Genomic DNA, 23,158 nt, shown 5'->3' with positions numbered 1-23,158 from the left:
ACTTTGATAGAACTGCCAGAGGCATTTCATGATTCTATGACAGGTTAGATTAGGTTTATTTTTCACTTTTGTTTGACAAAATAGTAGACTCTAATGCAAGTGAAAGAGAATTTGTTTTGTTCCTCTAACAAGGCATTTGGAGAATGATAAGCAGAGAGAGATTAGCTGTTCTCGATGGGAGGAAGTACAGGTTGGAATGGCAGGTCGTATTTTTGCCTTTGCTGCTTATACCAAGATGATTAGAGTGAGGCCACAGGACTTGAGTCATGCCACTCTAAAAGGACAGATACCTTTGGGGAGGAAGTTTTCAGAAAGTGGGGCTGTACCCAGACCGTGGCGTGGCTGGGGTGGGCTATCTTGGATTGTGAAACTGTACTGAGTATTCGGTCATAATATGTGCTCAACCCATGCATCAAAGCGTGACTTTCTTTTGTAGAAGCAAGTAAAAGAAAGAAGGTTTATGAAAATGGGTAACAGCCACAGAAATCTTGTCTGTTGTCCTCCTTCTTTCTCCACCTATGAGAGGATACTTGGCTGCCCACAGACACACCCAGCATACCCCATCTGGCTAGAACTCTGCACACTGCAGAGATGAAACCAGGTGGTGTGTTGCATATACATGCTGCGCTTTGACTGGGAACTGATCTTACTTTCAGTCTTACGTCTTTATTTGACCACAAACTCCTGGGGCCTTGAGTTGACTCAAGCCATCTATAAAAGTAAAAACCAAAAAGACTACATTTCTAAAGCCAGTTGGCTGCTCTTCTGTAATTCTGCATATTTCTAAAGCTCCTCAGAGCCTTTTTGCTAACATTAATCTTCCCTTAATTTTACATCAAATTTTTAAATTTCACATAAGAGTTTTTATTTTTAGAAACTTTTTTTTTTTGAGGAGAGTGGTGCTGGGATTGAATCCAGGGGCTTACTATATGAGCAGATGCTAAGCAGGTTCTCTACCACTGAGCTACATCCCCAGTCCCTTTTTAAAATTTTGAAACAGGATCTTGCTGAGTTGCCTAGGCTGGTTTCACATTTGCAAGCCTGCTGTCTCGGCCTCCCAAGTAACTGAGATTACAAGCATGCAGTGCTACATCAGGCTGACAAACTGATTTTTAAAATATTTTTTAAATCTATGACCATACCATCCTGAATGCACCCGATCTTGTCTAAAATGTTTTAAAAAACATTGCTTTACAGAGTTTATATAGTCTCAAGGTTATTAGTTATTAGCTTAGTGATTATACTAGACAAATAGCAATCATTAATCTAGAAAAAATAGTCCTTCAATTATTTAAATAGAGGCTTCATTTAGTTTTGATGTGTAAAGCAACTACTATATTAAGAGTTTCGAAACTGGCTGTAAAAAAGAAAAAATGTATTAAGTATACAGTATGGCTTTTATTATATAAAACATGCATGTATTATGTAAGGACTGGATGGTAATATTAATGAAAGTAACTAAAATGTTTTAAAAGATTTTTAATAGTTTTTAAAATAATATTTTCTTTTAAAAAGTGTCCTGTATACATGTAGTCATGAGTTTTTATAAAGTGTATTTTTACCATTATAGCAAAAATAGCATATATTCTTTAATTTTAAAAAATACCAATGATTTTCATTTTTTTGACCAGTGATTTAAATCATGATTCATATCAACCTGATTTAAATCTAGAGGGTTGGGGATTTAGCTCAGTGGCACAGTGCCTGCCTACGTGGCAAGTGCGAGGTCGTGAGTTCGATTCCCGGTACCAGAACCCCCCCCCCAAAAAAAAAAACTAACTTACTGTAATGCTAAAACTGTTCTCAGGTGTTTTATCAACTGACTGGAAATTATTGTAACATTAAAGGAAAAGTGTAGTAGAAATAAAATTTGCATATCGCTAGGGGATGGTGTTGCCTATAGGTGCTCATAGTTGAGCACCTGCTTCTTGGGGGTCAGAGTGTATCTAATGTCTCACTCATTGGTTAAGAAATTTTAGACAGTTTTTAGTATGCACTGTTAAGTGTTTTGACCACATGTGTATTTCAGAGCAAAGCTCTTGGTTCTGTGTGACTAATATTTAGAAAAGAGGCATTATTTGATAGATATAAAAATTGTGTGAATTCTCTCCCCACCCTAGTAGTCTTATTTATTATAGCTATCCAAAATCAGTTCTGAAGTGATAGATGTAAAAAAGAAATAAATATTCTGGAAATATGAATCCCAAGAGAATTTGATCCTTTTGCCCCTCCCCCTGGCCTTAATCCTTTGCAGCTTTATAAAATGGATTAGTAACTGTGAAAGTATGGCTAGTGATACTCATTTTTATTTTCGGTTTTTTTTTTTTGGGTTTCTTTCCAGTACTGGGAATCAAACTCACGACCTTGGGCTTGTCAGGCAGGCACTGTGCCGCTGAGCCAAATCCCCAGCTCCTCATTTTTATTTTCATTTGTTCATTCTTTTTTACTTTTGGCAGTACTGGGAATTGAACCCAGTGCTTTGCATGATAGTCAACTATGCTGTGACTGAGCTGTGTATCCCCAATTGTTTTCTGGACTGAGGCAAGGTCTCTGTAAGTTGCGCAGCTTGGCCTCAAACTTGTGATCTTTCTGCCTCTGCCTCTACCATAGCTGAAATTATAAGCATGTATCACTATGCCTGACGTTTGTGCATTCTTTTGATACCATTTTCTTAGAGTTCATTTCATTTGCAGTATTCCTGTGAAATTGTTGAGGTAAATGTTCTTAATGCCATTTTACAGATGTTTATACTGGAAAATTCTGATCTCTTTCTTAGGCTGAGATTCCTCATAGGACCAGCTTCTAGAAGAGAACCCCCCCGTACTGCATAAAATCTTGTTATAACCTGATTAACAGTAAATATTCATTTATAAATCTATCCCAAGATATTTTGATGTTTTCTATTTTTCATCTCCTTTGAAACTCATCTTAAGATTTTCAGTAACGGTGTGGCACATTTTTAATGTATTACTTTTAATATGTTAGTTGCGTGATGCTTAAAACAAGTCTTGTAAGGTTGGTGTCTTGGGTGTAAGTAGGAGGGGCCAGGATCTTGTGCATGTGAGGGTTAATTGAAAACGCTTATTGAGAATCCACATTGGTTTTGTGATTCAGCCTTCTGAAGTGAAGTTGTTGTCTTCTAGACGACCAATGGGACATGGTATTTAGAGGTAGTGTCTGGTTTTTCTAAAACCATGTTCATCTAGTGGGAAAAAAAAAATAAATGTAGGTCATGGTGTTGAGTTGACTTTCTTCACCTGGATTGAGACAGAAAGTTCCAGGTTGTCCTGAGGACACTGTGGGGCTGTCTGTGGCTGTTAGGTGAAATGAAGGGAAACGTTAGGCACTGTCCGGCTTTAGAAAGTCTGCAGCCTTGCTTTTCTGTTGGGGAGGGGGCGGTGAGGAGAAGCCCTGGACGGTCTCCACTTGATTTCTCCACGAGGGTGTTGGCTACCTGAGAGCAGGCCTCTCTGCTATTCCAGTTGCTGTCCTTTGGCTTTGACGCTATGCGCTTGCTCCCTTGTCCTCGGATCTCACCAAGCCCCCTCTCTTTCCTTGTTTCTTCCCCATCTTTTTTGGGTCTACTAAGTTCTGCCCTCTCTTTTTTTTTTTTTTTAACATTCTCCTCATTTGCCCCAAGCCATTTCATGCACTTCCCTGGCTTTATCACTTTCTCTGTTCTAGTCTAGATTCTTCCCTTGAATTCCAGACACTTCATCTGCCTGGTAGGTAGTGCCTTACGGTGACCTTCCACCTGAGCTCCCCATCCTTCGGAATGAGACACTCCCATCTGAAACAGACTTCTGGAGCTCGTCTTTGCATTTATCTTCCGACTCCACCTTCTTAAGTCCCACCTCTCCTTCCCATCCCCCCAGGCTGCCATCTCTTCCTCCGAGTTCCATTATGGCTCCCTCACCGCTTTTCTCCTTCCAGTTTTGTTCTCTCGTCTGTTTTCTGACAGATTCTGTTGTGCTTTTTACCAGATAAATTGCCTGATCTTCCCATGCCCATGTTTTAGAATCACTACTGCTCTCTTCTAATTTTACAGTGAACCTCAGATTGCCAGCCTGGCTTGGTCTTCTTTGAGAGCTGATTCTTCAGCCTCAGCTCACCCTAAACTGCCAATCTCTAACTGAATTCAATCTCCAAAGGGGCTCAATTCTGCCTGCCCCTCCCATCCTTTTACCAGACCAAAGCTACTCTCCACTCCCCTGCCCCCTCCCCCCTGCTCCCACAATGCCCTGGGCTTAACTGACCGTATTGGCCCTGACCATACTCTTCTCTGCAGTTTCCATTCATCTCGTCGGGCTCCAGAGGGCTCCGGGAGCAATATGTGACACATAGCAGCACCTGGCAGAAAATTGTTTAATGACAGAATGACTTCTCCAACAGTGAGGCGCTTTAATCAGCAACCATTGTAAAGGGGAGGGTATGGGGTCAGTACAGGGTTCCCTATCACACGAATGGGGTCCGCTTGCCACCTGTGGCTCATGTGTTGATTTTAAGAACTTTGCATAAGGGCTGAAATGACCATCTCCCATTATATGCCTTCCTCAGCACTGGTACTTGTTCACTTTTTTTCTGAAATGGAACGGCTTAGCATCTTTTTAGTTAAAAAAAAATTATATATATTTTGGTTTTTTGAGACAGGGTCTCATTATGTAGTGTAGACTGGCCTTGAACTCACTATGTCCAGGTTGGCCTCCAACTTGCAGTAATCTTTCTGCCTCAAAAATAATTTTAAAATGATACAAGAAATACATGTTAACATACAGTTAACACAGAAGACTCTTAGATGAAAACTGATTCCCTCCCTCTCTGTGCTTTTATTTGATTTTACTTTTGGAGGGGAGTTGAAACAGGGTCTTACTTTGTAGTCCAGACTGGCCTTGAACTTGCTATGAAGCTCAGGTTGGCCTTGAACTCAATGATCCTCCTGCCTCAGTCAATCTCCTGAGTGCTGGGATTACAGAGTATCCCATCATGGCTGGCTCCCTCTGTGTTTTCATAGGAGTAAGATTTCTGAAAGGATATGTAAGAAACTGATAAAAGAGAGATTGGTTTTCTTTGGAGAGTGACCTATTGATTTTTAAAACTTGCTCTGTTCTCAGAAGGGAAAATCATTCTGGATCTATGAGCAGCATTTTTTTTGTGTAGGGCTCTGTAAGAAGGAACTTCTCTATTTGTGTGTGGTGTTGAAACTGAACCCAGGCCTTGCTGCATGCTAGCTGCTTAGTAACCACTGAGCCACGGCCCCATACCCAAGAAAAAACTTTAAAATATTGGGTTATGGTATTGAACTTAAGAGAGGGCATGACAGACCTCACTGAATTGGCTGTGGCTTTGTGTCGTTGCTCCTGATTCTGAGAGGTAGCTTCTCTCTGAAGATTGTACTTTCTCTACTTCACAAAATCAGATGAGAAAACATACCTCTGAGCTTCTGTAGAGCTGTAGTAAGAATGAGTGTGTCTTTTAAGTGTCCTTGAGCACAGGCATGTGGATAGGAATTATGTATGACTGTATGGTGCGCATACATGTAGGTATGTATGAAAATAGGTAGTAGGATTTTATGTTTTTTTGTTTTGTTTCGTTTTTGTCTTTTTGAGATGGTTTCACTCGGCTCTTTAGGCACCCTTGAACTCGCTGGAGGCATTTGTGGTCAATAAAATGAATAAGTTAAAGGTTAAAAACATTCCTGAAGTTTTTGAAATGGATCAGTGTTGCGGGTCAGCGTTTGGGAGGTAGAGAAGGAGGAGGGACAAAAACAATAAATGCACGCTGAGCCTCTCAGACATGTGCTGGATTTTTGTGCAGTGTTCACATTTTACAGGGAGGAAAGTGAGTGGTACCAAGGTGGTATTCTGGGCAGGGAGTCAGAACTGTCACTTCTGTGGCTTTGGAAAGGCAAGTTTTGGCCCTTTCCAAGACCCCCTAGTTCCCACAGTGTGACTCGAGACACTCCTTTGTCATTCACTTAGTTATTAGCAGCATGTATTGTGTTTGTAATTCAGATATCCAAGATTTCAGTTGCAGTCTCAAATAAGATTGCCAACTATAAAGTAAAGAAAAGAACTGCCTTAGTTAAAGGAATAGAAAGGAGATGATTTTCCCCAAGAGGCTTTTCTTGTCCCTTTTCTTTCTTCTCTTCTAAAAATCGTATCATCTCACTGCGCACCCCCCCAAAAAAATTGTGTCAACTTCAGCCATTTCCAGATTTCAGCCTGACCTCAGAGAGAAATTAGGAGCCCTGCAAAGATAGGCATTGTATTTTTCACTGGTCAGTATCTACTGAGGTACATGCATCTTTCATATGATTTGAAATTGATCTGTTTGCTTCGGGAGGTGCACTCTCTTTAAGCAATCCAAGATTTACCACTGAGCTCTCTTTTTAAAGCCTCCCCCTTAAGGGGTTGGGAGCAAGATCTGATTGATAGCAATGGACTTGTGTGGAACTTTTCAGAAATTCAGCTTTGTACAAACAAAAAGAGTTGAGAACAGGTTTAATCCAAGAACACAGACTTTCCTAGTACCTTTATACGGTCTCCTTTCTTAGTGGATTATTTTTGTATTTTAAATGTCTTTGGAAATAGGATGAGAGGAAATTAGAGAAGTCCTTTGAATGAGCTATGAAAACACTGATCATGTACTGCTACTATTTAAAGAACACCCAACTCTGAACAGTGAAAGATATCAGCGGCTCTTTTAGAACAGATTAAGTATCTGCGCCTCAGCAGTGGGACAGGATTCTTTGAGACAACACAAATGAAGCTAAGTAAGTGACAACTGATGTGCTCTCGGGGAAGAGTCCTCTTCTGGAGTCGCTGTGTCTGCTGAGAGCCTTCTAGGGGAGATATAGTTTGGCTCCAAAACAAAAAATTTAAGGCATTGAGTCTGGTAGTTTAATTACATTCTGCCTTTACATGTTCAGCACCTTCTGTTATGCTTTGGAAACTATCAAGAGAATAAAGTTAAAAGTAGTTGCCGTTGTTTGAAGCAGATTTTACACATGTGGTTGGCCTTGGCCCTGTGTGCCTTTGCTTTGTGACCTGTACCTAGGGCCACTTCTAAGGATATCACTAATGGTCAGTGACACCCTTTTCCCCAAGCAGCCCCTTGGAGACTGTGGGTTGGTGGTATTCTATCTCTGCAGGGTCCTGGCTAGGAATGGAAGCATCATCTTGGCTCTGTGGGACCAGAGGCCTCTGCATGCCCAGGCATAACCCAACAGTGTACCTGCAGAACTTACCAGCACTTTAGTAGCTAAGCCTTTCATAGCTTTTTATAAAATAATCTGAGTCATATTACCAGTAATGAAAAAAAAATGGCAATAGTGATCTATTTTCCAGTCAGTGTACATGGTCGTAACTTTTAGAATGGTTTTAGAAGAATGACAACAGAACCAAACTTGAGCTTTGGTTTTAGTGGTGCTGTGGATGGGGAGGTTTCTGATCACAGTATTTGCTTGAAACTCTTGAGATGCACTGTTTTAAACTGGACAATAAAATAGGGTTCAGGAGTATAGCATCCAACATTCAGAAAACAGTCAGAAATTACCTTTGGAGGTGGTTTTCTTTGTGTCTTGTGTTCTACTTAAAATTTAAAAGAGTTTGCCTTTTATGTTAGACCGATACGGGTTCAAATTCTAACTTGGCCACCTGTCAAGTTACTTTAATTTTCCCAAGTTCATGCTGGGGATATAGCTCAGTGGTGCAGTACTTGCCTGGCAAGCACAAGGTTATGAGTTCGATTCCCAGTACCAAAAAAAAAAAAAAATTTTTTTCCCAAGTTCCCTTCTCATCTGAAACATTCTTTCTTTACAATCTTGTGAAGATCATAGGAGGGCATGGCCAGTCTGATCCTGCCTAAGCTTGGTACCTTAGACCCTTAGTGAGAACTTGCCCATGTTATTTGCACAGAAAATTGGAAAGCCTGCTTTGACCATGGTTGAGAGCAAGTCCTCTACGGTCTTTAACAGAGGAAGAATTAGGTATGACCAAAGGCACAGGTGTTCCAGGTTTGTCTGTCAGGGATGGAAATTCATTCTTAATGAATTTTGGAGAAAGGATCATTGCCTAATTCAGGGAAAGAGTTTTTTAAGCCTTCCCTGCTTTGTTAATGGAGCAGTGACGTTAGGCAGATGCTGAGCAGAGGCTGTGGCTGTGGTTATCTCAAAAGAGCTGTGATTTCTCCTATGGTAGTGCAGTCTAATGCTTTTTAACTTAAGAGGTGACTGTGTGAGTAGTCTCATAAAATAGCCAAATACTAGGATATGGAGAAAATGTGAACGTTAAAGTAAGCATGTCCCAGCATGCTCGTAAGAATGTAAAAATATTGATTCTGTTCAAATAAAACACCATTTCCCCACTGGCTCTTGGCAGTCTGAGAACCCCAGGATTGAGGGGTTAATAGCAGGATGAGTGTGGAGATTTGTAGCAACAGATGGACGGAACCTGGGGCTAGTTCCCTTGTCAGGGTATCTGAATTGCTGTGTCCAGAGACGCGCCTGTCTGCAGCCCTGAGCTTGTCCTGCTCCTTCCACCTGCAAGCACGAGCTCTCCGGCAGCAGGCTACCTGAATGTCTTTGTTGCATCTGGGTGGAGCAGGAGTGCCCTGGAGATGACTCCTCAGTTTCTTGATACTGAAAAAAATGGCCCCTGGCTGACAGCGTCCATTGCTCTAGTGATGAAAAGCTGCCACCATCACACTGTAGCTTTGGAACCTTTCTTGCTCATCAGCACTCAGGAAGCCATTGAAATAAGGTGAAAAAGAGAAAATATTGCCAGGACCTCTGCAGACTTTTCCCTCTAGCTCTCTGATTACACACACTAAGTGCTGCTGTCTGTGTGAATAACCTTTTCTTCTTTGCCTCCCTCGGCCCTTGCTGCTCCCTCCTCCTAAGCTCTTAGACTCTCTGGCGTGATAAATAGCCAGGCTACTGCTCAGCGTGCACCAACACCTGGGAATAATCATGCAAAAATAACAGTGAGAGACTGCCGCGCGTCTGTTCTTGACATTAACTTTCCTCAGTTTGACAGGCTGCCACCACCAGCTGTTAGACTTATGGGTGTTTTTTTTCCCCCCTACTGGAGATGGCTGCTTTCCTGCTTTCCTCTTTTGGGCTCTAATAGGTTACATCAGTGTCCCATCAAGATGACAGAAAAGAGCTCTGATAAAGGAGTCAGTGCTAAAGCCAGCCAGTTCTTTATTCCGATCTTTTACTCTAGTTATTAGTATTATTAGGCCAGTAACCCCCTACTGATTTTAAATGAATATCTGATTAGAACTATATTAGAGTTTCTCCCCCTCCCAGAAAGTTATTCATAATTGGCTCTCTTGAATTGCTTTTGAGTGAAGCAAATGCTAACACTTGGTCCTATGAGACTAAACCACCTATTGATTTCTTTTTAGTTTAGGCCTGAAATATATTTGTAATAATGATAATAACATTGACAGTAGAGATGGCTACTATTTATTGAGTGCTACTCTGAGCTAGGCCCTGAGCTATGATTGTGTGTGTGTGTGTGCGTGATCTCATGTAGCAGTCATGTTAGTTAGGTGCTATTTCTATTTTATACATGTAGGCAGAGTCCCAGAGAGATTAAGTGGCTTGCCTGAGGTTATGTAACTAGTGGTCAGATGTTTTGCATGCAGACCACCATGGATCATACCTTGGATGTGGTTCTGTGATTATAGCTGTAAATTTATTCTATATATATAATTATTTTGGTTAATGGCACAGCATTGCCCACTCACCAGTCAGTCCATGAATACAGGGCCCTGGTTGCTTTGGGCCCACTCATACTAGCAGGTTGCTTTATGCCTGGCAAACAGTAGGTGTACAGTAGTTATTTATTGGGTTGGATGTGTGATGGAGTTTAGGTGATCAGGAGTAGACTTTTGGAGTGGCAGTACATGAAAAAGAGATTAGTAGGAGGAAGTTAATAGAAGGAGAATTTGTAGCACTTTAGGACTCATCAGGACCTCTGTAGTGATCCCATCATTGCTATAAAGCTCTAAAATGGGCATGGATTAAGGTAGTTGACTGCTGCCAGTTGCCAATGTATGAAAGAAGCAGTATTTCCCAAGGTTGAGTTTCTCTAGGTTAAGCCCTTTTTCTTATACTTTTAACACATTTCAACTGCTCTTAACCAGCATTTGGAAGGGATTATAGGTTTATGTTAAATATAGTAGGATGTAAAAAGGAGCTTTGTAAGGTTGTGTACAGGTTTAGGGAACTGTAATATCAGACCAGAGACTTTCTTTTTTTAATATATAAAGCCAGTGTTTAGCAAGCTATGCAGAATGCTGCCATTCACATTGCATGAATTACCTCATGGAGTCTGCACTACAGAATGGTGGGGGTAATTGTTACTATCAATCCCACTTCTTAGATCTATATATTAAGCTTTAGGGAAGCCTAAAGATGACATGCTTAGCTGCTTTGAGCCCTAGAGAAGCCCAGTGACTTGGAAGTACTGCTATAACTAGGATTTGAACCCCAGTCTGTCTTCAAACAGAACCCCAGGTTGACCCCCTTAGTATTTGTATTAATTTTTTTAAATTGTTGTATTAATATTTTGTGGCTCCAAGAAAACAAGACAAATATCTGAGGTAAACAACTAAAAGGATGTTTTGTCTGGCTCATGGGTTTGGAGGTTCCAGTCCACGGTCACTTGGCCCTTTGGTTTTGAGCACAGTAGAGAAACAGAAGATCATGGCATGTTGTATAGCAAATGTGCTTACCATGTGGTGGTACAGGATAGAGGAGTAGAGGGTAAGGATTGGAGACAAGATATATGAGGTATGCTCACAAAATAAAGCAAATATTTAAATTAAAATTTTTTTTTCTTTCTGGTACCGGGAATTGAACTCACGACCTTGCGCTTGCCAGGCAGGCATTGTGCCGCTGAGTTACATCCCTAGCCCCCTTAAATTTTAAATTTTAAAAATTTAGTACTGTAAAAGACACAATGCCGGGGGCTGGGAATGTAGCTCAGCGGCACAGTGCCTGCCTGGCAAGCTCAAGGTCGTGAGTTTGCTTTCCGGTACTGGAAAACAAACAAACAAAACAATCAAACAAAAAGACACAGTGTCGTTAACTCCCCTCACAATACTTCCCCTCCCTTGAAACACACTTACCCCATCATTCTTGCCACTTTTTTTTTTTTGTCTTTCTGAAACAGGGTTTCCCTGTGCAGTTCAGGCTGGCCATGAGCTCACTTTGTAGTCCAGGCTGGTCTCAAACTCACAACAATCCTCCTGCCTCAGCCTCCTGAGTTCTGGAATTACAGGCTGCACCACCACACCCAGCTCTTGCCACTTCTTGACCAGTTCTGGAAATCCTCGTTCATAATATCTTTAGTTGTACTGTTTCATAATATCTTTAGTTGGCTACTTTAATGTCCTGAATTGATTCAAAACATTTGCTTTTTTTTTTAACCATTTACTTTTTTTTTTTTTTTTAAACCATTTACTTTTAATGGTCATTTTGGCTTTGGGGAAGAGACAAGTCATATAAGTGCCAGATATTGATGGATGAGAACACACTGTAATGTTTTTATAAGCCTGTCTTTCCTTTAGGTATCACTTAACAACAGCATTCACTGCACTTTTGATCATGCATTGCCAAGACATTCATAAGAGAGAACTTCCAGCACTACTTCAGAAAATGATAAGAACAATAGAATAAGTGTGTTTGAAAGGGAGGGAGAGTATTTTGAAGAGGATTAATGCTAATGTGCTTTTTTATTGTAATAAACTTTAAATATTTGATTATACATCATATATTTTGATCAGCCGTTGTAGGTATATCACCCACGACCCACTCCTTTCAACTAGGTACCACCTTCTAAGTTTCTGTCACTTTGTAGTAGCCCATCAAATTATGGACCCATCAGTGGGTTACGCATCTATGAGGTCAGAACCCTCATGATCCGGCATTTCCCCAGGTCCCCACCTCTGAACACTGCTGCACTGGGGACCAAGCCTTTAGGACACAGATGCACACTACAACAGCATGTTGCCTTCTCACCAGAGGAAGCGCTGTGGAAACTGATGCTCCTTTTCTGCCCTAACAGGCTTCACTTGTTGAAGAGATTGTGGTTCAGTTCATGGATCAGTGACCTGAGAAATTGGTGCAAAACAGTGATCTTTTTATAAGGCGAAAATAACTACTGAATACCCTTTAAAATCCTGCTTTACATATGGTACATGTGGCTTCATTTGTGTGTGACACTGTGAGATTCACAAGAGAAGTGAAATGTTTTAGGGAGAACATCTTCCACTGGGGCATTACCTAGCAGAAAGCAGTGGCCACATTCTTTGAGTTTTTCCCTTTCACCGCTTTTGTCTCCCAGTGTATGTTTAACTCTTATACATTTTCTGCTTGATATTCTACTCTTTTATGCTCACCCAAGCTGCTGCTAGCAAAAATTTATTGCTCTTGCACAAATATGAGCCACAGTTTTCTCTAGAATGGGTAGACTGGCGGAGGTGGCCTTCTAGATGGACGATTCTGTGGTTGTCTCTGGAAAAGGCCAGTTCACAAATTCAGGCTGTCTGCCCTGGGCAGGTCAAGTGGGAAAATAAGGCCTAGGAGAAGTTCTACCTTCTCATTGATGCCTGAGGAGTGTGGGCCCAGAGCAGCACCTTCCCCAGTTATGATTTTAAAAGTAATGGAAATACAGAGGCTTCTCTAATGTTTTGAGTATTGGTGAAAAGTTGGTGTGTTTTTAAAAATAGCATACTTGGCCAATAAAACACCTCTGCTTCCCTCCAGTGACTGCAACATCTCTTTACATTTGGTGTCTCCCCTTGTTCCCGAAACCTTGTGGGAAGTGAAAGAATTGAAAGGAGAAAGCAGAGTTTCCTTTTCTCTTACTGGTAGTGCTGACTCCAGTACCTGTGAGAATGGCAGCTTTGCACCACATGAGGACGTTCACGCAGTAGAAAAACTAAGGGAAAATTCACTTGTGTAAATCAAAAATTTGAGTCTTTAAGATGGTATTACCTATCATGTTTAAGGCTTTGAGACTAGAATCGCATTGTGGTAGTATTTATGATTAAGTTAATATTTATAGTCAACCTCTCTGAACCTTAGCTTTCTCATTTCAAAACATGTTGGACGGCGCTCCGCGGTTCTTTGCGTGATAATATCGATGAACCTTCTGTTATATTTAGATGGTGTTTGTGGAAATAAACCCAGTTAACTTGTTCATAGGCCTAGGGTACCATGACTTCTCCCCTCAAGCCACTCAGATTCTGTAGAAATTTGACCTTTAGGGTAAGGGTGTTTCAGTGATAGTGTGTGGGCTTAGCAGGTACAAGGCCCTGGGTTCAGTTAAGAAAAAAAAAAAGGAGAAAGAGAAGGAGGAGGGTGAGAGGGAGGAGGAAGAGGGAAGGCAGTATAGGGGGAAGAGCTTAATCTTTGGAATTACAGAAATATCCTAAATAGTATGGGTGTATCTATATCCAAATGTATCTCTAAGTGGAGTTATATTAAAATAGGGATTTAGTCATGATAGGCTTTATCATCAGTATTAGAAGGCTGAAAGTACATGTTCCAGTTGATGAAAATGGGCCTCAGAGAAGTTAAGTGACTCTCTGTGTTCGCAAAATAATGTGAGTGTCAGAGCTGGTGCCCAAATCGTAGAGCCAGCATCTCTCACTCCAATAACTCCTGTGGCATTCATTGCTCCCTTGTGTCCTCATCGCAGAGCGTGAGTTGATGCCGTCTAAGACTGCTCACCTCTTTGATTTTATTTTGGCTTCCTGTACATCCAGTGGAAGCTAAATTTGTTGTGTTCGCATTAGTATAGGCTGTCAGGACATGTAAGGAATATTTTCACAGTATTTTTCCATTTTGTCCTTTTGGTTTATGTGGATAACATTGAATTACAGTCAACTTACAACTAACTACAAAATGAAGAATTAAAAAAACAAAGCATTTGTTGGGAAGAATGGAAAAAAAGTACAGCAGTAACTGATTCATACTTTTAAAAAAATTTAAACAAATAAATGGTTCTAATCTCACACAGTTTTTTAGTTGTGATAAAGATTACAGGGTAGCACTACATTTTTCTCCCTATTTAAATTTTCTTCCCTAGAGCACTTTTTCTTCATTTGTCAGCCCTGTTTTAAAATTGCAACTATCGCTGCGAACTTTGATCCACATTGAGCTGCATTTACATGAAAGCATAAATCACCAGATCTGGGAGTCGGGCTGCTAAGTGCTTTTCTTCCTTGGGCTCTGTGATCAAGAATGCAGACCAGTAAAAAGAATGGAGCAAAAGAAGCTTTATGGCAGCTTTCAGAGCAGGAAATTAAGTTTCTTTAACATGCAGATGGGTGAAGAGCTGTTCTGCATCTTGGATCACTCAGGCAAGTGAACGTCAGTGTATCATTTGGTGAGATGCAAACTGTAGAAGTAGCTCCTGCAGTTATTTGCACATGGAGCCCACACAGATGACTAGTTCAGCTGTTGAATTAGCAGCACACTGCTTTATCTGGTTTGCTGGGAAAGACTCTTTTTAAAAAAATTTTTTTAAGCAACAAAAACGTCATAATATTACACCTGTAGTCGAGAAGTTACAAAGAATCATTTACAAAGGATAACTAGTGATATGCGAACAGCATGGAGGAGGGTATTTCACCAAAATGACCTTCTGTATGTCCTTAATATTTACAATTTCTTAACCCAATTGATGATACATGCAAGATTTGGTTCCTCCTATGCAGCCAGTGTCTGTGCGACACAAAGGCAATCCGGAGTGCTAGTACAGAGGTGGTTGGGTGGATTTTCCCAACTGGTAACCTGTGTGTAGTGGAGTTAAAACTGTTCTGTTGCAGCAGCCCTAACAGTTGTTAAGTGGGCCAAATGGATGAGTAGGTTGGTTAGTGACTTGTCGTGTTAGTACGTACACAGGCTTTGGTTTCCTCATGGGTAAACGCCTAAACTTGTGAAGTACTCCTTCCACTGTCCTCCTACAGATAGAGGTGCAGAGGAGCTGTCATTGCTCCATAAGATCTTCAACTGAGCTGTTGTTTCTGTTTTCTGTAGTTAGAGGTTTGCTGAGTCATGATCAGACCTATCAGGGATCCTGACAAGTTGAACCTCTGAAGGATTTGTGTATTGGAGAAACTCATGTTCTGCTGATGTTGGGCAGTGCTTTTACTTCTCTTACATGAATTCTGCTAAACTTTGCAACAGAACATTTAATTAGGAATTAATGCTTAATACATGTTAATAATATCCAGTTTGTGTGTTTCATGTGTGTAATCAAGTTATATATTTTATATATTCTGCAGAGATGGTTAATATATTTTGATAGTTATTTAATTTATTATGGCTTGTAAAATACTTTGCAAACAATTTTAGTCCATCTCCTGTACTTAAATGTCCAATGATGCAGATATTATTGTTTATTGGTACTTATTAAACTTTCTCCTTTGGAAAATGTTACAGATTTGAAAATAAGATTTCAGTACAGAAATCCTCCTAATTTTCCAAAGCATTTTTCATTCACATCCACCGAGACTGAAAGGTGGTCCATTGGTGAATTTAGAAAACGACTGAAGGCCTGCCTATAATTGAGGAAACTAGTGCTCTTATGTTTACCTTATTTTGCATGAAAAAATAAAATGCTCATTCTAATCTAGTGTATATTTTGGCACCATGAAATGCTCAAAGCTACTATAATTGCAAATGGAATTTGGAATGATGATGTATTCTAGAAGCGATGTAAGCACATTGCATTGCAAAGAACTTGTGGAATGCAGCACCACTGCAGTAAGCCTGTCTGTCTTTCAGGTTGACCCCCTGTTTACAGTGCCAGCACCACCGCCTCCGATTTCCAGCAGTCTCACGCCTCAGATTCTACCCTCCTACTTTCCCCCATCTTCATCCAATATTGCAGCACCCGTTGAGCAGCTTTTGGTTCGGACTCGGTCTGTGGGTGTCAATACATGTGAAGTTGGAGTAGTGACAGAGCCCGAGTGTCTTGGGCCCTGTGAACCTGGGACCAGTGTGAATTTGGAAGGGATCGTGTGGCATGAAACAGAAGAAGGTAAATACAATTTATTTTTATTTATTTTACTGTGCTTCCCTCTTGATGATGTATTTCTGTCCATCTGTGAGGGAAATTTGTTTTTTGTTATTCAGAGAGGAAAGAAAAGCAATTTTTAGGCTGTCTGAATTTTTGTGGAAAAAAGAACTATGTTTGTCTTTTTATTCGTGGATACTTTTACATTTAGGGTGAGTCAGTGTCCCTAAAAGTGTTTTGTCACTTTAAGTGCTAAAGTGGAAGAGCTGGGGGAAGTGGGGTTGGGGAACTTTGTCCTACAACATATTGTGGAAGTCAAGGAGGAAGCTAGATCTCAAGTTCCTTGTATGCTTGGTGTGCCAGCCAATTTGTGTGTCTTGATGTGATTGTTTTGTTGTGGTGGCTTTTGTTTACCTCTGGAATTGAGAAAGTGTTTCTGTACATAGCAGGGGCTGTTGTCATGATGTGGGTGTGGCTGGTTGGTGCTCAGAGCTAATGAAGCCACAGTCAAAGGCGTAAGCCCTAGTTGTGCTGGTCACCTCTTCTATGGCCAGAGACAGAACCTGTTCTGCCCCTTGGCTCAGCAAGCCATTTGGCAAGCACAGTCTGTCAGTCACCGGTGAGACAAGGTACAAGAGAAGTGGATCAATCTATCATTGCTATTGGAAATATAAATCGGAGAATGTGCTGTGGCGCCTGTGGATCCACATCAGGGTTGGCCATGTCTCATAGCACATGGTCGTCAGGTGCAGTGTTTCAGTGGCCTGTGTCATTAAGGGCCAGCAGATACTGAACACCAGCCACTGAGAATGGAGAGCTGCACTGCTCCCTTCAGAATGAGCGGAGGAGAAGAATGTAAGGGAGAAGCACATCTCGGGCCACACCAAGGGGCACAGAGGAAAATGAAGAACCTGGGAGAACTTCTTTCTCTCCTTTTACACTAGAGTGGTCAGGGATGGAGGAGATGACAGTTGTGAGTATTGTGGTTTGTGAGAAGAGTAAGCCCAAGGATGAGAGTCACGAGAAGGGTCTGAGACTCAGAATTGTTCACCAGATTGCTCTGAATCAGGGAGGGAAAAACTGAGGGTGGAAACTTAGAGGGAGAAGGTAAAATATATGCAAAAGAGGCTGAGTGGGTAGGAAAGGGAAATGTATGGGGGGTATTTCCTGGGCCAGAAGTAGCTGAAGTTGTTTCAAAATAGAAAAAGATTTTCAGAGAAATCTTTGAACTATGCACATTGTATTACATACAGACTGTACTCTTGTGTGATATGCTTCATAATTAGATAAAAAATTCTGTAGTGCCAATAAGGAAGAAAGATTTAATTATACAAGAAAAGGGAATGAAAATAGTAGCTGTGCTCTCCTGTTTGCTCAAATGGAAATGATAGTTAAAATTTACTTTTGGCTTTAGAAATTTTGAGGTCTTTGCATTTTCTCCCTCTATGTACTTTTTCTTTTTTTAAAAGGATATTCTAGAAGCCCATTTAGTACTGTGATGTCACATTGGAGGAACTGATGTAAGAGGAGTTAGAATAAAATATTTCCTATCTCGTCTGTTTAAGACACTGCACCTTCTTCCCCTCCCCATCCAAGGGCAAATGTCTGTCTTACTGTGTGTCTTTGAACTGTGCGTTTTGCCTTCCCCTTAGGTTTTCCCCAGAACAGAAGTTGTAGAGAAGTGCTTCGCACTGATACCTCAGTGTGAAAAATATAGAGGAAGAATCACAAGATGAATATAGTTACAGTTAATTAGTCTAGGCACACATTTTCAGGACCAGAAAAAAAGCTCTGGATAGAAGCAGGTTAACTGCCATAAACTCTAAAGTTACATTTTCTTGTCCTGGTTTCTGTCCTCGTTGGGGTGAGATGCTGTCTTCCCATTTCTTTGCTGTGACTTGGCACCCACAGTCCGCTGCCTGACTTTATTTATTCAAGTGTGGGGTGAGGCTCTGTTCCCAAAGTATGACCTCACTGGGTGGCAGATGCTGTTAAATGAACCACAAACTTTCTGGGACAACTTGGGTTGTTTCTCAGTTTGCCCAAGTCTATTTAGCTTTGACTTTTAACCTTAGCCCTTAGTAAAAGATTATTTAGAAAAAATTCTGCTTAGAAACTGTAATAGCACACAAGTTGAAGTGGAAATTTGACCCTCTGGTCCTGTGTTCAAGATCTTGAAGATACTTTTTATCACTTGATAATGATACATGTGAAGCCTCCTCAGTCCCAGCCTGTGCTCTGATGCATCGCTTTCCTGAGCTGCCATTCATCGCCTCTGGCTGTCCTTGCTGGCTTACACTGCAGACTCACAGCTTTCGAAGGCTGTCTGGCAGGTGAAGAGCAGTCTTGGGTGGCTCTAGCTTTGCCTTTAAGGCTCTCATTTTCCAGGGTTTGGAATGTGTGGGTGTTTGCTGTGGTGGCACGAAGCTGGAGCAATTAGCGGAGTTGATCATGCTTCAAAAAGCAAAGCTTCGGACCTCCACAGAATTTAAGAACTCATTTTAGCTAAGGCCTGGCTTCTAAGATGTGTGTGTAACGTGCAACCATTTTCTTTTCTTTTTTTTTTTCTTTTTATTCTTTTTTGTCTTTCTGAGACAGGGTCTCGCTATGCAGTTCAGGCTGGCTTTGAGCTCATTTTGTAGCCCAGGCTGGTCTCGAACTCTCAACAATCCTCCTGCGAGTGCTGGGATTATAGGCGTGCGTCACCGCCATTTTCAAGAGTATTCCTGCTTGCATTTTTTCTCTGTACAGTGTGTTTAAAGCTTTCATACCAATTTAAAAATTAAACCCACATGACCATTGATTTTTCTTTTGGGAATAACAAAGAGACACACAAAACACATTTGGAATCAGTCATTTGGCAGAGCTGGAGGAGGGTTTAGAGGGAAAGGGAAGGAAAAGTATGGTGCAGTAGCTTTGTCATATGAAGTTTCACTGAAAAAAGAGCTTTGAGTTTGGCACTTAGAAATCTGTCAGGTGCCTTTGACTCATGCCTTGTAGATTGAATTGAGTAAAAATCTTGCCCTGGCATTTTGATTTTGAAGGTATTATAAAAATGGTAATGTTTTTCACAACCCTAATTTGTTACACGTGTGGGTGAAGGCTGCATTTGTGTATTTTCAATCCTAGAGTTTCTTTTTTTCTTTTTTCCCCCAGTACCAGGAATCGAACTCACGACCTTGTGCTTGCCAGGCAGGCACTGTGCCTTTGAGCTATATTCCCAGCCCCTCAATCCTAGAGTTTCAAGGAATAATATTACTGTCTTTGGGGGATGTGAACTATCCTTTGATTTCTTTCGGTGGTGATGGGGAGCAGCAAGATTGGCTATGAAATCCCTATTTGATAGGTAACTGATTCGTGTGCTTGGAATTCCTTGTTTGAAGAAGGTTCTTTTAGTCACAGTTTTGCCCGCAGTGTGACTCCTGCCAGTAAGTGAAGTCTTGGTTGTCGAAGAACTACACTGTGCTCATGAATAAAGTGTTACTAGTGAAGTTCTCCCTGGAAAAAGTTAGAGGATTTCAGACCATGCTTACTGGCAGAGAAACACTATTACTGCTTTGGGATATTTGGCTGTTCTATTCTGACCTTCCCCCTTTAAGGTAAATACCTAGGAGCAAGGATGTATTATGCAAAATCACTCACAGTTGTTGGAAAGAATTTCCTCAACATTTCATTTGACATTTTGGACACATATGCTCATGTATAGCTATTTGTTTGAAAATTTGCTCTTTTTGAGGAAAAAATACCAGAAAAAAGCATGGTATACGTGTATATAGCAGTGTGTGTGAATGTGTATGTGCTGAACTTGGCCTTTTAATTCTTATGAATGTGTTTTCCATTTTCCATTGTGTTGAATCGTATTTGTTTTGACCACACCTGAGAACATGCTTGGTTCAGCTGTGTCCCCATGCATGTTGCAACTGACATTTACAGCTCTAACACTGCCATCCCACGCCCACAGTGGTTGTTGAAACACCTATGGGAGTAGGACAGTGATTCTCAATGCTGTGCTTTTGGATCATGCAGGGAGCTCAGAAGACATGCAGATGACTAGGTGCTGCTGCCCTTGGCATTAACTGTCTGGGTTGGCTGTTGGGTCTGGTTTGGTGATCGGACATTGGTGTTTCAGGAGAGGTGGAGAAACAGTGTCTCAAGAGACACTGTGTCTCAAGGAACCCCTCTGCGGTTCCTTCAACATTTTCCATTTGAGGAGGTCACTTGTGTTGTTGTCTCAGGTTCCCAAGGATAAAATGGACAGGTGTACCTACCTTGTTTAACTTGCAGAGTAGATAGTGCCTGTCCAGATACTGAAATGTCTCTAATGAGAGAGAAGGTCCAGCTTCCAACAAGAGGAATGCCACCGAGCGTTCGCAACGCTTCGTAGACAACGATCTGGCACAGCTCTTCTTAAAGTAGTGATATGGTGGGGTCGGAGCTTCCTGTTGAGTTTTCAGATGAGCTGGGCACAATAGTTTCATTTCTCTGCGGTCTCTGCTAAATTATTTTTGAAACTGTTTAGAAACCCGGAGTGGTAGGGAAAGTGGTTAACGTAGCAAATAAAGAGTTGTACTCAGAGAATTAGAGAGAGTTTTCAGAGGGGACAGTAGAGATCGAAGAGGCAAGAGGGATAGTGAAATGTGATTTTAATAAGACTCAACATCAGGTGTGAGCGGAGGAATGCTTCTTTACAGGGGGTTCTTCACTTGGTGTTGTATGTATTTAGTTTCCAAGGAAAGAAAAGTGATTTGGGAATTAATGTTTTAAGGGTAATTAACTGGAGAAATAAGTGATTCTTTCTTAAACCCCCAGAAGAGATGTTCTTAAATTCTCCAACTTCTCTTGCACCTCCAGAGTCATAAATGTGCATTATACAGGACTTCAAGCTAATTCACTGAAAGGTAGATGATCCTGTGTAATTGAGGATGGATCTAACATACGGTATTGTTATTCCTATTTTGCAATATTTACCTACTTATCAATCTTATTACTTCACTAGAACATCTTTAAAATTCTCATTAATTTGAGAAGAGATTAAAGATTAATCCAGGCTTCTTTTGTGTTTTCAGTAACTGAACAGAATTTGCACAGTACTTTACAGAGTGAGTTATTATTTATTGAGGTAAATTGCTGTGATTTTATTTTATTATTATTATAGGGGTGAGGTTTGAGACAGGGTCTTGCTGTGTAATTCAGGCTGGACTTGAACTCACCATGTAGCTAGCCCAGGCTGGCCTCACACTCACAGCGATCCTCCTGCCTCAACCTCCCAAGTGCTGGGGTTACAGGTGTGAGCCACCACGCCTTGCTCTGTTGTGATTTTCTACATTCAGCTTTTACTCACAAAAGGAATAAGTAGGATGACCACTGTGGGTGTTTCGTTACCCCGCCCCATCCATGGTAATTAAAACAATTCAATTGCAGGGAACTTTCAGGTGGCTAATGTGTGTTGGTTTCCATCAGTATTATGTAGAGGCAAGTCAGCTCGACAGTGTGCACGTTGTTTAATCACTGCAATAATAGCATAAGGGGCAAGAAGTACCAGTGCTCTGCTACACTGCACAGTGCTCAGGAACTGTACTGTCCCGGGCCAGGTGGGAGTTGGCAATGAGGCGGCTCCTAAGATCCTTCGCCTTTGTGGCAGAGGAGCCCAGAGGTGGCTATGTCCTTATGAAGAGCTCATATGCTGCTCACTTTCCCACAGAAAGGGCAACCCAAGTAGAACTCAGATGTGTGTATTTATTGGACTATACACTGTCTTATATTACCTTTGATCAAACAAACTACCTGACAGTTTTTTGTTTGTTTTTCAGAGAGGGTCTTACTTGTCTAGGCTGCCTTTGAACTCCTGGGCTCAGGTGATCCATCTGCCTCAGCCTCCTGAGTAGCTGGGACCATAGGTGTACACCACTATGCCAGATAAAAAAATAAAAATAAAATTCTTTTAAGGATGTATAATAATAACAAAATCATTGACGTATTTTCTTTTTAAGATGAGTTAACCTAATGTCAGCTAATAGGAAGCAGAATGGAGGATGGGTCATCACAAAGGCATATAATAGACACTCGCTAGTGATTTACTGAATGAGAGAAAACGGAACAGCAATCTTCATGGGTTTTGTGCCGTTTTCCTGAGTTTTGCTTTATTCTGGGCCTTGCTGGTCTGTGCTTTCTAGCAGGGTAATGTGGCCACGATGGAGCTGTGAGGAGTGACTGTGTGTGCTGCTGGCAAGCAACAGCAGTCATTTTACCGCTTGCCAGTGTGAAAAAGAAGTTGGTATTAAGAAAGATTTGGCTATTGCTTTCATACCAAACATTTAGTTTTTAGTTCATTTGTATAAATATTTTGGTGATTATATTAAGTATTAAGTAATGGAGCACTAAGTCTTAAACTTGCCATGTAAAAAGACATTTTGTTACAATTTGTTGTTGGTTGATATTGTAGCTAACTTATACTTAATGTAAATATGGAATATAAAACATTGAAAAGTAACCCTTTCTTAGAACTTGGGGATAGTAATATTAAAGTTGTCTTGTAAGACCATATGTAGCCTGGGGTGGTGGTGCACAATCTCAGCACTCCGGAGGCTGAGGCAGGAGGATTGCCGCAAGTTCTAGGTGAGCCTGTGTTACATAGTGAATTCAGTGGCAGCCTGAGCTGTACAGTGCAAACCTGTCTCAAAAAACAGAAAAAAACCCTAACCAAAAAAGTACAGTTTATGACTGTGAGTGGTGTTGCACTCTCTACTTGTTAATTTGTTCTTTTAAAGAAGGAATTTGTAAGGAAACCTTGAAAGACTTTTGATATTACAGTGACTTTGAATTAAAGATATATTTACAAAATTGCAAACTGGAAATGGTCTCATTGGTTCCAAAAAACAGCTCTTGGCCCATCAAGGCATATTGATTAAAGTATTCCATTGATTTTTTTTTTTTTTAATTTTAAAGAGAAAAAAATAGAACAAGATTTCAAAACAAGATAATAGTTGGGTAACAATGGTTAATACATTGTGTATTGTTATCTTTAACTTAGTAACTCAGAGTACAAGATACAGGTGTTTCATTGTCTAAACAATATTAGCACAAATCTTTCTTTTCAGTGAACTAAGAGAAATTAGTAG

The 23,158-nt window shown here is 40.8% G+C and overlaps 1 protein-coding gene across 6 annotated transcripts in view; it reads left to right on the top strand.

The window, feature by feature from the left end:
- Positions 1-23,158, top strand: part of Znf608 (zinc finger protein 608) — a 114,297-nt gene that overhangs the window by 30,042 nt on the left and 61,097 nt on the right. For 5 of the 6 annotated variants that reach the window (XM_005409318.2, XM_005409319.2, XM_005409317.2 and 2 more), the window contains one exon: positions 15,809-16,064. In XM_005409318.2, coding sequence (XP_005409375.1) covers positions 15,809-16,064 — 256 coding nt within the window. Of the gene's footprint in view, positions 1-4,256; positions 4,392-15,808; positions 16,065-23,158 lie in introns of those variants that run through there. The other variant, XM_005409321.2, reaches the window with a different exon arrangement.

This window comes from Chinchilla lanigera, unplaced genomic scaffold (genome assembly GCF_000276665.1).
Source record: "Chinchilla lanigera isolate Chin_1 unplaced genomic scaffold, ChiLan1.0 scaffold00120, whole genome shotgun sequence".
Classification (NCBI taxonomy): Eukaryota; Metazoa; Chordata; class Mammalia; order Rodentia; family Chinchillidae; genus Chinchilla; species Chinchilla lanigera.
Note: the sequence above shows the minus strand (reverse complement) of the source record. Positions and strands in the feature narration are given on the sequence as shown.